The sequence below is a fragment of the Passer montanus genome, unplaced genomic scaffold, assembly GCF_014805655.1.
Source record: "Passer montanus isolate IOZ18808 unplaced genomic scaffold, ASM1480565v1 scaffold42, whole genome shotgun sequence".
Taxonomy (NCBI): Eukaryota; Metazoa; Chordata; class Aves; order Passeriformes; family Passeridae; genus Passer; species Passer montanus.
The window spans coordinates 746,392-762,435 of NW_024369041.1; the positions used below are offsets into that span (position 1 = coordinate 746,392).

General features: G+C 37.6%; 1 protein-coding gene across 1 annotated transcript in view; it reads left to right on the forward strand.

The window, feature by feature from the left end:
• SH2D4B (SH2 domain containing 4B) overlaps positions 1-16,044 on the forward strand; it is a 74,828-nt gene that overhangs the window by 24,755 nt on the left and 34,029 nt on the right. Inside the window, exons 6-7 of the mRNA XM_039719780.1 lie at positions 783-930; positions 8,392-8,536. Of these exons, the coding sequence (XP_039575714.1) occupies positions 783-930; positions 8,392-8,536 (293 nt within the window). The remainder of the gene's footprint in view (positions 1-782; positions 931-8,391; positions 8,537-16,044) is intronic.

The following is a 16,044-nucleotide window of genomic DNA, read 5'->3' on the forward strand; positions in this document are numbered from 1 at the left end:
AGCAGTCTGGTTTTGAGATGATTAAATTAGATGTGCTTGTGATATCACAGTTCTGAGCCCACAATGGGGGTTTAGTACATAAAATCCTTTTTGAAATTGGTTTTATTTGCAATTTGCTTGTATTAATTTTTATTCCAGCAGTTCAAAAACTCATTATACAAAGTCCCATACGGATGTTTCTAGCAGGCCTTTTCCAGGTTTGGGGGAGATTCAAAAGTATTTTGATGCTTGATATTGTTAGGAATTAGGCCACCTGCTTCACAGACTTCCCTTTGTAGTGCAGCACTGAAAAGTGACTCTTTCGTATTAGGTTATTCTATGTTATCCTTTTTTGGATGAGATTATTCTTGCTTTAAGTGTTTGCATATTTAAGCAGGGGTTGAAACCTTCAGCCTGTGCTCTGAATTACTTTTACACCATCAATATTAATAAACAATCTAGCATAAGAATTTGGGATGCATTTGTACTGCTATTTGAAATTCCCAACCATGCTTTGCTAGAAAGATATAAGGTATGACTTAAAGACATCCAAGAAGCACTTGTCTAACTTAGATGTGCAATTTTAATTAATAATTTATCAAAAACTATAAATTGTCTGCTTTCTGGATGGTTTCTTCAAATATGATTTTTGTAGGTCTCTTGTTAAATAGATTTTAATTCTTTGCTTGCATCTTTCCACCAAGTCTTATGCTAATTATTTATTGCAACTAGTGAGTAAGTATTGATTCTCAATTTAAGAAAATTAGTGCATTAAATTTTTGTTTTCACATCCTTTTCTGAAGGAGACAAAAGGAAGCTGAAATAACAAAGAAATTCCGTGATGCTATGGCTCAAGAAAAAGCCAGAATAGTGGCAGAAAAATGGAAAATAGAAATGGAGGATCGGAAAGCAGCCAAACTGGAGGAAGAAAAAATTCAGGAGGAACTGAAGGTTTGCATAGAGAAATTTAGGGTTTTTTAATAGTGTTTTCATATAGATTCACAGTTCTTGTCACCTTCAGTGCATGCTTATTAATAAGCTTTAAAATCCAGAGTTGTAATTTTTCATTCTGGAATATACAGATAGCTACATGGTGTTCAGCAGAACAGCTGGGTGAGCGATGAGAAAAAATTACAGGTCTCATTCAGAAGTGCCAGAACAATCAAACTGGTTATTCAGCTCACACATTAACAGAATTGTTCAGTCAGCTGTGCTGGATGAATCATCCTGGGGAAAAAAATGTACAATTGGGAAAGATCTCATTTTAAGTTAGTTTGCTTGAATGTATTCTGTGTGTTTTGGATGAGTTTGTTCACATAATGAACTTCAAAACTGTGTCACTACTTCCTTCAAAATAATAAGGGGTGGATCCTTCCCCTATTCAACATATGGAAAAAGTCCAGTTGGCTTTTTTGGGAGAAGTTAATTTGCTTGATTTTTATTGACTTCACAATGAACTTTTTACAAGCTCGGTTACAGTATTTTAGTGTTTGTTGGAAATAATATTTTTTCCCCATTTTCTGGTTGAAAATAGAAATTTCAAAACTAAATAGAGAACACCTCTATCCACTCTTTTCATATTTCTTGATAAAGATCAAAAAATTATTTATAAATGGGAAAGTGAAATATAATGGGTTCAGTGTGCAGAGAAGTCCTGACCATCTTCTGAGGTTGGGATGTGCATGATGGGACTGCACACGTTGGTGAGGCTGAGTTTCCATGCAGAAAGCCTGTAGAAAATCTGATTCTGAGGATCCAGTAGCTTCCATCCACCCTCCTCCCCCCTGTTGACAGCTTGCTCTGTCTCTTCTTCCTTTCCTGGTGCAGTGATTTAAGGTATGGAAAGGGGGGATAGACTTTTCCCATTGTCCCTTTGTGATGGGAGGAATGCTGAAAACTCAGTGTTAAGTTTATGCGGTTTGATTGCAAATAGCAAATTTCTTGTCACTCTGCAGACTGTGGGCCTGAGATTTGAGGTGGTTGTGGAGCACAAAGCCAGGGCAGTTCCTGCACAGAAGGCTGTATAGAGTTGCTGATTTACCTTTGCACAATTAATTTGAATTCACAGGAGAGAATGGGGCCTTTGAAATGTGGTGTCAATGAGTAATGAAAGTATACCTTTCTGCTCTATTAATGTATGAATAATGAGCAGAGCAACTAATTAAACACTCTTTCCTCTGCTCTCTGGAAAGTAAAACCCTCTTGAACAAAAGCTGACAGTGTTCACTTATGTCTATGTGGCTGACTCACAGGACACTTGATGGGGAAAATGTCCTCAAGCTCACTGTTACTGCTCTGCTCCAAAGAGACTTTTTCAAAGAGCAGAATGAGCAGCTTTTGAGAATTTCAGTGGCCAGTATTCATAGCTTTCTAACAAGGAAATCTAGTAGTTCAGTTGTTGATAAAAATAAAAGGAATGGTACAAAATTCTGCTCATGTTCATATTGATGGAAAAGTAATGTCACAGTGATCTGTTTCCACTGTTTCCCAGGACATGAGCAGGTGTTCTCCATCCAGCTGTGTGCCTGGTAGGAAACTGCTGGAAGTGGGATGAGATTATGGTTCAGTTTCCACTTTGAATTTCAAATACTTTGGCCAGGATTTCTATATCTCTCTTCCTAAACTTGCCAACATTTTTGTTAAGGAAGTAGAAACCCTTACTTTCCCAACAGTTTCTCTTAAATCAAGCATTTGAGGACAGAATTTGCAAAAATTCAAATAAATGGACAAAAGTTTTCAAACAAGACCCAGATGAAAGGAACTCCTGACTTAAAGAATTAGTTTGGAAACCAGATATGATAGTTATTGTTTCTTTAAATACCCTTTAAGTGTTCCCCATAATTTCCTGTATTAATCCAACAACAGAGTCTAATTCTACTTTCAGCATAGGCTCTTCAATTAGGTCTGTGATCTGTGATCTGCTGGGAGAGATTTGGTCTGTCATAGGTTTCCACCAGCAGAAATCCAAATGCAGTATTGATTCCTGGTACTTTGACACCCCTCCTTTGCTGCTCAGAAAAGCAGCTTATCTGTTACACACTCTTAAAAGATCAGATCTTATGCATTGTGCATGGTATGTAGACAGGGAAAGAAAGTTGTGTTTCTGGCATCCACGTCCAACTAGAAGGAAATAATACAACCAAGGTACAGGGAAAAAGATATATTAATGAATCTACTGATGTATGACAGAAGTAATTGATAGAATGAAGGAAAGGGTGTGGAATTTGATGTAGATCTGTAGGCAAGCTCACTTCAACAGATTTAAAATATTTACCACATTGGTAATCATCCTTCTGTGATGATGATCACACCATGTTTAAAGAGGTCTCCAGACTGAGGTATGGAAAGTCCAGTCTCTGCTAATGCTTCATCCTCTTGAAGCACTTTGACTTGGGAAATTGAAACTGTCTCCTTTCTGCTAGCATGTTTAATTTCTAACTGTATTGTGTCACAAAAACTCCTTTTTAAGATGCTTTTATTCCTCTTGACCTATCACAGGACATTAGGGCTGTCTGCGCTAGATAAATGATATCTTACATATCAAAGTGAATGATGATCCCTATTTCCTTTTCCAACACTATTCCAAAAGTATTGCTTTCCTTGGTGTTTCTAAGCAGAATTGCCTTTAATTTATGGTGCTAGAATATAAATGTTGACTACTCATTTTTGCAGTTTAAGGACAGAAATTATTTTATGCACCTATTGCAAAGGACAAATAAGAGAGCCAATTACTATCATTAATCTTTTTGCTAATTCACAAAGGCTATGAACTCATAGGCATAATTTTCTACAGTTATCAGTAGCTGTTATTAAGAGTCTGAACAATGTGCAGAGCTAAGGCAAATTGAAGAAGTGAGTGTCATCCAGCCAGGGGTGGGTACCCTTCAGCTACATTTAGAAATAAAAGAGATCTCTCAGTTCAGTCTTCATGTGGTCTACATAAAGCAAAAGAATATTAATAGTACTGTCCTTATGACAACATCAGATACCTGCCAAATTTAATAATATAAGCACAGTTGACAGCAGAGCTAGATTGCTTCTTAAAAATTTCCTGGGAGATGAAATGTGTCTCATCAAAGCAGATAGGTTCAGAGAACAGAACAATTAGTGCTTCTGTTCAGGAAATATCTAATTAACCTTATGCTCAGTAGAAAGAATACACTTTCTGTTGAGCCTGGATAAGCTTTCAACACATGCCTGAATGCTTTACTGTGGCCCCAAGTGCTGTGGACCTGATTCTTCAGGAAATTGCTGCCAGATGTAAAGTTTAGGAATACAGTGAACTGTCACCATTGCCATTTGGAGTACTGTGGGTTTCTTATGATAGACCAGTGAGCATTCTGTCTTGATCTGAAAAAAAAACTCTGTCTCCAAGTAAACGTCAAGCACTAGAGTGGGACTGCTATCTCCAAGTGCAAATAAGCTGTAAGTTCAGCTCTGTGCTTTGCTGTGCCAAGAAAACATTGAACTCTTTCCTAAAGACAGCTTATTTATAATCTAGGAATATGACAACAGCTTCTTGCTGGGGTTCAGTGCCCAATTCATTCTCAAAGTGCCTTAGCTGGGACTTATTTCAATGGCAATTACAGTAACACTTCATTTTGCTTCCTTTTGGGTCACCATAATTCAGTAATTCTTTTTTTCCCGATGCTGTTTTCTCCTGAACAATATTGTAAATGAGGAAGCTGTTAGTTCTGGTTGGGAACTGGCTCTTCAGGTTTTCTCTATCCTACTTTTAACTGGTATTAATTTTCAAGGAAAATATCTTCCTCAGACATCAGTAATGATTGCACTTCTGAAGCCACTATCTTAAATCTGGATTGCTGGTAAAAACTAGCAAAGCTCAGGTGTTTTCCACAGGTAGCTTACATGTTAGGAATTCAAACTGTGTAGAATCTCGAAGGTCCAGAGAGAAACTTCAAGTAGATGGTCGTTAGATCTACGGCAAAGTATTCGAGCAAAGTCTATTCCAGCATGTGCAGTAAATGTCAGATCTCTCCCAACCAGGAACAGTCCTTAGCTTTGCCTTCCAGCTTATGGAGCACGGGGTCTTTGTGATCAGAGTAAGTTGGTACCTCCTTGTATGAGACATGTGAATAGCATGTCCTGGGACACACCCATGGCAGAAATCTTGTAGCTTCTGCATAAAGCATGAATGCCGTTCATACGTTTGTCTTTGTGCAAATGCATGCACAGTGAAGTGATGCAAAGCCTGTGCTCCTTTCGAGATGCTGGTAATACAGGAAAAAATAATGCCTCTGCAAACACTTTCTATTCTGATGCAAGTGAGAGAATTTTCTCAGAAAAAGTCTGGGAAGGAGTTGCATGTATTTCTGCCTCCACTCAGAGCTCTGTTGGCACCTGTCAGGTGGGTCTGGAGAGATGTCTGATCTCTGAACTCAGCTGGCTGTGTCAGCCTTGCTGAAAGCAGCCTGTTCTGCAGCTGGTGACCCTGGGGTTTCCACATTTCCTTCCTCAGAGCAGGGAGTCCCTAAGGGCTCTCAGCTGTGTTTTAGGGGGCCTGACTGTCTTGTCTGGCCCAGGTGGTTGCTGAGTGGGCTCAGGAGGTTCGCTGCAGCTGTAGAGCATCTGGCTGCAGCTTTCAGGGCTGCCAAAGACACTTCCTGCCAGCCTGAAGCACTCACAGAATCCCAGGTAGCGTTTGCGTCAGAGAGGGCTATTGTAACAAGCACACCTTGTGGGTTTTGCCCTGAGCAGGAGGAGGGTGGTCACTCAGCTGCCCTGCAAGCTGTAAGACTCCCCAGAAAGACCCAAGAGCTTTTCCTCTGTAAAAAAACCCCACTGATTGATTTTCTCTTTTCCTCAGTGTATTTTTTAAATCTTTCTGCAGCAAAACTAAATGATGACCTAATCTTTCATCTGCCTTGGACTAAAACATTAAAACTTAACCATGGCTAATATTATGTAAAGTTGTCAAACATGGTGAGATACACATAGAAACAAATCTGTGGTAAATTCTCAACTGCCAGAATATATATAAAATCATTTAGCATGTTCAAATTGTCCAGTGGAGTAAAGGCTGGAGAGGATTACTGCTGGCTGTTGAATTGCCAGTGTGATTTGTTTCAGCAGCTTGGTATTTCTCAACAATTTGCAACTCTGAACTGAATTGTCACTTTCTAATTATTTTGGCAGAGCTAAAAGGGTGAGGCACAGAGTACAATCTCTCTCATTTGTCAGGCAGAAGATGGTGTTTGTAGGTATTGCAGCTCTTCACTCCCAGCTCTGATGTACAGGGTTGGATTCCTGGGGAGAAGCGGACAAACTGCTTACTGTATTCTTCCAGTGGAGTAAATGTGAAAAGTTCAATTGTTGTTCATTTTAAATAGAAACACACACTGTTTGGTTGTACTTGACAAAAGGGTGACTGTTCCTGCATCATACCAGCAAGGATTGTTTCTTCTCACACACACCTTGAGGGGGTTGGGCAATATACCTGCACATCTATGCACTAATATAATAAATATAAGTTAAATCTCCTCTTTCTGTAAAACGGAAAATTATGTGAAAAAGTTTTGGTGAATTCAGAATCAATTGCCTGTGTTAAGCTTTTGTTATCTCTTCTTTGACTTAAATCTCCTTTTCGGTTAAAAAGGTAGGATTTTCTTAGTTGGCATTGTTGCCTTCCATAAAGAACTCAAACTCTGCCTGAATTCTACTTTTTGGTGTGTGTAGGGTTGCTTTTTGTTTGCTTTTCTTTGACCCTTTCATCTTTTTACTAGAAATGTTTCAACAAAAGCTACATTAAAAAACAAGCCCAAACTTACAACAAAACTCTTGTGTGATTCAGGGAAACTGCATTGAGATTGATTTTTTTTTTTTTCCCCCTCCTCTATTTTAAGTTTGCCTTGTGGTTTAAGATGTTGAATAGAAAATATTCTGATAACCCAGGATTGCTTGTGTGTCTGTCCATCTTCCTGAAGGATAGACTGAATGTATTGAATTTTTTTGGGTAGTGAAGCTAAGTGAATAAATATTCCCCTCATAAGAATAAAGAACACTTGATCTCATGTTTTTTTCAAGAAGAGACTAGGACTATTTACTCGCAGCTAAAATGTGCAATCCCTAATTCTACAGAGATATTAAAAAAGATAATTATTTTTTCTGCGGAAGCTGTTTGGCTTTGAAATTAGCATTGTCTAAAAGCATTGACTTTTCAAAAATAGTGAACTGTCCACTCAGCTCATGTTTTAGGAGCCAGGAAATAACAATGGAAAGATGATGCTAGAAATAATGCAAGATAGTACTGTTAGAATTGACTGAAGAACAATACTAAGCTTTTATTTCTTAGAAATTGTAAGAGCAGTCTAATGTACTGTTCACAGAACCACAAACATTAAGAGCTGGACTCTTAACCTTCACTCTAGAAATTTCATAGGATTAACATTTTGCATCGGTCTACTTGGGTTTCCTGTACTTATAGTTTAGGTCAGGTAACTAGGATAGCAATTCAAGGTGATTTTACTCAGGGATTTATAAAAAAATTCTTATCTGTATGTTTGTTATCCATAAGGGTATAGTGCTGGTTCCATTATAAAATTAAATAAAAACTGTTTTAATTGTAATTCAAGTTATTTCAGAAATATAAATAACACTTAATGAAGCTCAGTTTTCAGTTTTTTGTGGGCTTCAATTAAACTATATTATTTAAATCTACTTCACTACCTAAGGGATATTGGAAAAACAGATACAGATTCCTAATTCTGAATTAATTGAGCTCCTATGTTATTGATAATGTGAGGGAGGCCACCTGAAGAAGCAATCTTTCTCAGATTTCAATCTTTTTTAAGGCTTTCTTGGAAGGGGTCTTTTTTGTCTTGCTGCTCTTAGCTACATTTTACAAAGGGACTGTTTTGTGCTGAAGGATCTGCCTTTTCCTCCAGAATGAAGTGATCTTAATTTTTGGAAAATATGATTCCCTGTGCTGGTTGTGATGACACACTGGGACAGTTGCTAAACCAAGAACAGCAATAAATCAGTTCCTGAATTCTAAGGTTCTGTGGATGATGTGTGTAGTGCTGGAAGGCAGCTGTATCTTCAATGGGGGTACACACAGACTTAAAACCAAGCTTTGCTTACAGGATGGAGAATAGCACAGGCTTTGGTGCCACGGGATAAAATGTTTTCTGTATAGTTTTCAGATCGTAGATGCTTACATGTTCCTCATTCCTTTGATATGATGTCTCAAAATGTACCCTCCTCAGGAATTCCTAGGAGATGGGAAAATTCAGTGATGCCAGTTGTGAGAGGTGAGAAGCTCAAAGTCAGAAGAGATGGTGATTTGTTCAGGGTAACACAGCTTCTCTGTGATAGGAAGAAACTGAAGCAGTGTCTCAACTTTTGGCACATTCTTCCTCATTAGTCACTTCTGGCTTACTTCATTTTCCCTAGAAAAGAGAAGAAGAGGAAAGACAGAAAGGTGAGGAGCTAATCAGGCAGCAGGAAGAAATCCGGGCAAAGGAGCTGTACCTGAGCCTCAAGCAAGCTCAGCAGCACAGTCAGCACAGCGACGATGACCAGGAGTGGGAAGAGCAGTGTGAGTAAAACCATCTTCACAGCGCTCATGTGTTTCTGAAAGCAGACAAAAGGACACTTGCAGAATGGAGAAGGTGTGGCCAAAAAATCTCTTCTACCTAGAGCAATACAAAGTATGGTATTATTTTGGTGGAAATTGCCAGCTTAAAATTACAAACAGAAGTTTTGGATTTCTTCCTGAATCTGTGTCAATGCCTTATAGAAAAGTTTTTGTGTACAATGACTGAGATCATTAAATTCTGTCATATGTACTTAATTAACAGTTTTGGCTTAGTAATAATAACTCAGGGCACAGTTATTTTGACAGCTTGTCCTCAGCTATCTTTGAAGAGGTAAAATCTGTCTTCATCAGTGTTTTAATTGCTTCCATATGGTAGTGGGGTGAAGCTATGATATCAAGACTGAAACTCACATCATTCCAAAAGATTACAGTAAATCATACTTAGATTGTTGCTCTAAAAACAACACCTGATGATGACCTCACTCTATGGAAGTACTGCTCCTTTTTACATAGCCTGAAATTCTTTATGAATATCATAATTGTGATTAATATATATTTTTTTGAGTGATTTTAAAAAGTGGGTAAGGAACAGAACAACTATATTATTATATAGATGTATACATTAGTACTGTAGATAAGTAATGGCCCACATTATGAATAAATTTCAAAATATACAGTTAGTTTATTTTATGGCTTTAGTCATCACTTCATTAATTCTTGAGGACTAATTACTGTAGTGTTATTACCTGGAATTGATCTGATAATGAATCATTCTGTACAAGATGAATTAAATCTATATGATACACCGGTGGCATTATCCAAGCTCATAACAGAGTATGTTAATTTTGATCAATAAAACCTCTGCACATTACACTGTCAATAAAGATAAAGTAACTATTTTCTGGAGAATTATCTAAATCCAGGTGTACACGTTTATATGGAAAGGAAAACTGTGTATTTTGGGTATGTGAGAGTAAAGTGAGTTGAGGAAAAAGTAGCCCTTTAGTTCTGCAGAAAATCAGCATCAGCTGGCAACACAGCATAGAGGATGGTATTATATACTTTAGGATTTCTTTGATACTATATAAGGAAAGAAAATACATTTCAATCATAATGCTAAAAAAATAATTTCGGTTACCTTTACATTGAAATAAAACAAAATATTACTAAAACCAAGCATAATTTTCTTACTATTGCATTAATGAAGTAACTGATGTTTTAAATTGTCATCTCTGTTTTTTTGAGGAATGCTGTTGCAGGGATAGACATCAAAAATGCAGTAGAATAATTATGGCAGAAGGGAGGGAGAAAAAGGAATAAGCTATGGAAAGTTTTGACCAGGAGTTCTGTAATGGCATTTTGGGTCTGTTAAAACACTTGTGACTGCATCACATGCTGGTGGGGATAGTCTGCCAACAGTACTTTTTCTTGTGAAAGCTCAGTGGTATTCTCTATGCTCTGGAGGAGTTCTGTCACCTCCAGTCTGTGTGCCTCAGTACCTGCAGGCCTGTCCCCTGAGCCATAGAGTGAGTGAGAGCAGCTCAGGTGACTCAGAGCTGCTGAGCCTGGTCACCAGCAGTGGTGCTGTCAAGGCAGAGCAAAAGCTCAGCACCTTCTCTCCTGCTGCTGGGTGTGCAGCCTGCTATAAATTCTGTGCTGCAGGAGTTATGCTGTTAGCAGTAATTGATTTAGCATTAAACTAACTGCAGACTAATGACTGGAGTGTTCCATATCCTTGTTTATCCTCTTATGCTTATCTCAGTGTCTCAATTTGTCCCTGTTGGTTTGAGGGCTCAGAACTGTGCTCCATTAGCAAATGGGTGAAGATAGGAAGATGCAGTGTTTAGTGCCTCAGCTGAGACTAGTTGCTGGCTGGTTTAGACTGTGCTATCAAACTTTGCACTGAGTTTTCTCAGGTGTATTAACATCTTCCATTGCCTTAACTTTACTGCAGGAGCCAAAATGTGCAGCAGATAGTAACAAATATTTGGAAGTGGGAACATCTGAAATTGCTATGAAATTAATTAGTACTTCAGCTTCACCAGATTTTTCATTTATTTCAGTTCCAAATACATTTTTCTTTTTAATGTTATCCTTCCATTTTGTCTGCAAGTATTCCTGTGGGGCACTGAGAGGAAATTTAGGGAAGTTAGGCAAAGCTGTCCATGAGTCACCTTTTCTAAGTAATAAATAAATGTATGGATGCATAAGAGAATTACAAGCAGATGTAATATTTACATTTTTTTACCACTACCAACCTGCAGTGGAGACCATACTGTCTATAAGGAACAAGACCAGACTTCTTTTGGGTCTTAGCTCCTTGAAGGGTGCCCTGCCCTGTTCCATAGAGCTGGGGCTCAGTGCTGCAGGGGAACAGTAATGCTGGAGCAGGTATTGGGGACAGGAATGTAGCAATGATATTGATGACACGACTAATTTGTTTAGTAGATGGAATTCAGAATATGATGGGGATTCATCTCTCCTCATCACATTATCCCTCAGCTGTTTATTGCCAAGGCAATAAGCAAAGTGGTGCTAATATTAGTTTCTGTTCAGTTCAGTTTGCTTCTGCTGTTTGCCAAAGAACAATAATGGCCCATAGAACTACTGTGTTAACTGAAATACATTATTTTAGGGCTTTTAGTATAGTAAATAACAAGTGTAGAATAATTTGGGGAATCAGTGCTAAAAGGGAAAAATTATGTTGAAGAGCAATTACACAGTTTGATTTCATATAAAAGGTATATGTTGAGGTATTTTAGAGAGCACTTGTAAGTTAGTAATTCAAGCAGGGATATTGGTTGGCAGGTGAAAAGATGAATAGTGGAAGACTTATTCAGAGAGTCTACTGTTCAAAACTCTTATTTTTGAAACTGAAAAACAAAACTAAACTTGGATACCAGAGGGTACATATTTTCATTAGTTTTGAACATTTCTGTGTGCTCTCCCATTTTTAGGTTTCTAGTTTATTTAAGTGTGACCTCTCTTTGAGAAAGGAAAAAAAGGATCTGTGAAACATGATAGGAAAATTTGTAGCACAAGTATTCATCTGATTGAATATTGTAAAAGGCATTCTGTTAATACACTTCCAAAGCCCTGCAAACTGCATCAGGTAGGGAAGTGCTCTGATACCATCTAACCAGCTTTCTCCAGAAAAAAACTTACTCCAGTAAAAATGAAGACAGAGATGAGTGAGTTGATCTATTCTTTTGCCTTTCCCTGAGCACCTAATTTTGGTCTCTTGGAAGAAGGATACCAGCCTGAATCATTATAACTTCTTTTATATTGTTGTATTTTTATGTTCTTCTATCAATGTTTTTATGAATTTATTTTTGCCTGACTTTTAAAGGAATTCATTGGATATTTATATTCTTCAAAAATTCAAGTGAGTTTACTGGCAGGAGCATTGATAAAATTCTGAATTTTCAAGTGAGTGGTCCCCAGTTTATCTATGCATTAACTAAGCAAGTGCTTAATCTTACATATATGTGCCCTCTGAACTGCAATAGGTCTCACAGTGCATTGTTGAATAGGAATGAGATTATTCATGTGCTTTCAGATAAGATTGCTGAACTGAAGTCATATTGCGGAGTATTTGTGGGAAGTTATATTTTCCACTTAGGAAAGGCAAAAAACATTGAGTGATTTGTATGTGCGCTCAGAAAATCTGAAGATTGAATTTTATGTATTAGTTAGTCATTTTGAATAAACAAGCTTCCAAGAATTTTTAACAACGGGAAAGCTCAAACAAAAAAAATGTTAAAATTAACAATGGATATTCATAGCATATGTTTGGGTTTTTTTCAGCTTTCACATATATGACTGTAAATCAAAAATAGATTTATTTAGAAAATAGATGATAGAAAATGGAGAGGTCTTAGTCTTTAACAAATTATTCTATCAAGTTCAGCTGCAGTGCAGTATGAATTTATCATCATCTATATCAAAATATTTGGTATTAGAACTTTGCCAGGACTGCTAATAGGGATTTCCCAATCCTAAGAAAATATAGAAGACAAAAAGGCACCTTAGGTTAGCATAGAGAAAGAATAGATTCTCATAAACTGTTCATGGAAAACAAGATGATCCCAAGCCAACCCCTCTAGGACCCAAAGAGCCCCTGCTTACCCAGCAGTGTGGTGTGCTCTTCGTTGTTATGAGGATGTTCACACTGCATGTCACAGAGAAGCGTCTGAGCTGGCTGTGAACTGTTCATTTCTAGTAATAACAACCAGACAACAATGGCAGCATGGACCAGTCTTGGATATATTTACCAGTTTTCCAGGAGGGCTTGGGCACCCATTTTTGGCCTGCTGTGCTGAGGCTGCAGTCACTATGGAACACACCTCTCTGGGCAGCTCAGGCATTTCTACACAAGCTCCAGTTCCAGGAGGGTAGAAATTTCTTCATTTCATGAGCACTGGAGGATGTACCTGTTGTTGGTACCACCAACAAACACCAGAAGAGAAAACTGGTCTTGGAGCTGCTCTTATGATTCCTAATTTCCCCACCTTGTCAGTCCTTACATTATTCCATGAAATAAAAGAAAGGTGTAAGAGTATGTAAATTATTATTTGTAGTAATTCTTTATGTTAGGCATATGGATCTGTTATGGTGATTCAGAGCTTTTATGATTTTTTTTTTCCAGACACCTAATCTCTCCACTGAGAATACTGACTGACTACACTACTAGTGTTTTTCACAGGGGTCATGCTAGAAATAAATTTACTGTAAAAGGACAGCCAGCTAAGAAAATAAATCTGTTTCTACTTAAGTCAGTACTATAAGTCCTGACTACTTTTGCTTTCTTGTTACTGGAAAGGTTATGACATGTCTTAAAATACAAGTAATGCAGAATTTTGGCTTCTTCTATCTTAAAATATTTGTGCTAGACTTGATCCAGACATAAAGTTCTCCCTCCTAGTGAGATGGTTCTAAGCCATAAAGAAAAATATGAATAGTAATGAAATTCTATTGTAAGAAAAACCTACAAAAATACACACAGATTTATCTTCAGACTCTAAGTGACTTTCTCAAGATAGATAAATTTGTGGGAAGTGTCAGTATGGGCGGATGGTTGATGTGGTATATATCATTTTGTCTGGGGTGTAGTGAAAAAGTTTTCTGTAGATTCCTGACTGTGATGGCTTTATGTCCAATAGTATTTCTGGTCACCAAACATAGTTATTGATGCCAGTGACTTTGATTATTTGCTCAAAAAGCTCCTTGACCAATCAGAGATTAAAAGAACTTCAGGATAACCTAGCAACACAGGTCCACTGTTGAAGCTGTATTAGATAATTTCTAAACGTACAGGAAAGATAAGGATATTTTTGGGAGTAACTGTAAGGAAGGAAATAGGGAGAAAATCAGGAGTCCAGTAATGAGGAAAATGGATTAAGAGATCCTATGCATCCCTATGGTTAGTAATACAATTCAGATACCTCCACTGGGAAATTTCAATACAAATTCTTCATAAAGTGAAAGAGATAATTTTGTATATAAAATCTCAATATCTATATGCAGCTTTCCCTACCCTTATGTGTACACAGACACATACACACATGTATGGGTATGTACATAAATTTAAACACACATACATACCATGTATATGTATGCATAGAGAAGGCTGCATGACATACTTTCAAAAGGTTTTCTGAATATTGATATTTAACAGTTGCAATCAATATTTAATAGTTGCTATTGATATTTAACTATGCTACCTCATGTTATATGTTTGTGATAAGAAGTACTAAAGTTTGAGAATTTGGGAAAATGTAGTCTGGGTCACTGACATCTGGTGGATTTGTTGGCTAGCAAAAATACAGTAGGAATAACTATTGAAAAGAGTGTCTATTATTGAGTGTCTATATTGAGGATATGACTATTGAAGATGCCTTTCTCATTGCCAGACAGCCTGTACATCAATAGAAAAGAGTCCCAGAAAGCTCCAGGCAGTCTGCCCTCAGTCTGGATATTGTGATGGTGACAAACTCTTGAGGGTTTTAATTTGGGAAAATGTAGTCTGACATCTGATGGATTTGTTGGCTAGCAAAAATACAGTAGGAATGACTATTGAAAAGAGTGTCCATTATTGAGGAAAGAGAGGCATGAAGATGCCTTTCTCATTGCCAGACAGCCTGTACATCAGTAGAAAAGAAACTATTGAAAAGAGTGTCTATTATTGAGTGTCTATATTGAGGATATGACTATTGAAGATGCCTTTCTCATTGCCAGACAGCCTGTACATCAGTAGAAAAGAGTCCCAGAAAGCTCCAGGCAGTCTGCCCTCAATCTGGATATTGTGATGGTGACAAACTCTTGAGGGTTTCTAGATGTCTTGCAAAGTTGCACCACACTCATCTTCCTTGCAGTCTTGCCTTGTGCTGCAAGCACAAAGTTCATCTTTAAAGTGACCATTACTGAGTGGCTTTATAAGGGATAAATCACAGAAATACTGGAGCCATTAAAGCACTATAGGTAAATGACGTTATCTACCCTTAGAAATAATGACCTCTAAGATAAATAGTGAAGTCTCTTACTTGTATTTCCTGCGCTGTGCGTTTGTTTTTTACTGTGTTTAGCCAAAACTGCAGGGTATGTAGTTAAGTGAAACTGAAATCCTGCCAGTTGTATACACGTGAAGCATCTATGACTTGTTTATTATGCTATCTTGATGAGGTTTTAGTCCTGCATATCTTTCTGCTTATGATAATAATATATAATTCCAACCTTAAAGGTCTTTTCCCTTTCCCTTATTTGCCCACAAGGTTTTATTTAATTTAATTTGGCTTTGAGTGCTTTTATTTCTTGATTCCATTAAACCTTCTTAGAATTTGGGAGTTAAATCCAGTTATACTTCTGCTTGCTTTAAATTGGGAGTATAAACCAGAAGGATGCAAGCAGACTAATGAAATGAAGCTGTCTGGTATTATATCATGCATTCCTAGTCACAGGTACAGTCACAGGGGAGTAGGAAATGGAGTGCTCACTTTATGAACTGGATATGATCTAAGCCAGAATAGTCATGGTAGGATTCATAATTGCTGCTGGAGGCCGTAGCTAGCTTCTTTAATATTTGCTTCACTGCATGTTAAAGGTTTGTTTTGCACTGGAATAATTTGCCTGCCTGCAGTTATTTGTGACTCAAAAACATCATCCAAATGGGGCTTAAGGCACCGGAAAAGAGCTGAGAGATGGTGAATATTTGCAGTAGAATTCTTGGTGCATTTAAATAATGCCATGTCAAAGACAGGATTGTTGGAACATTAACTTTAAAATGAAGAAGATTTAGTGAAAAATGGCTGAGCCACAGTGGCCAGAACAGCAGTCTCATTTCAGGTTACAGAAATGGAAAACTCCATGATCAGTGCCATGGTTAGGCGTGCATTAAATCTTCAAGCACAAGTTCTGGTTCTCCATATAGAATTTCAGAGACTGATGTGTGAGGCAGCCCCATCCATAGCATCAACATGACCTTTCCAATGGCTGTTAATTTATCCATTGTT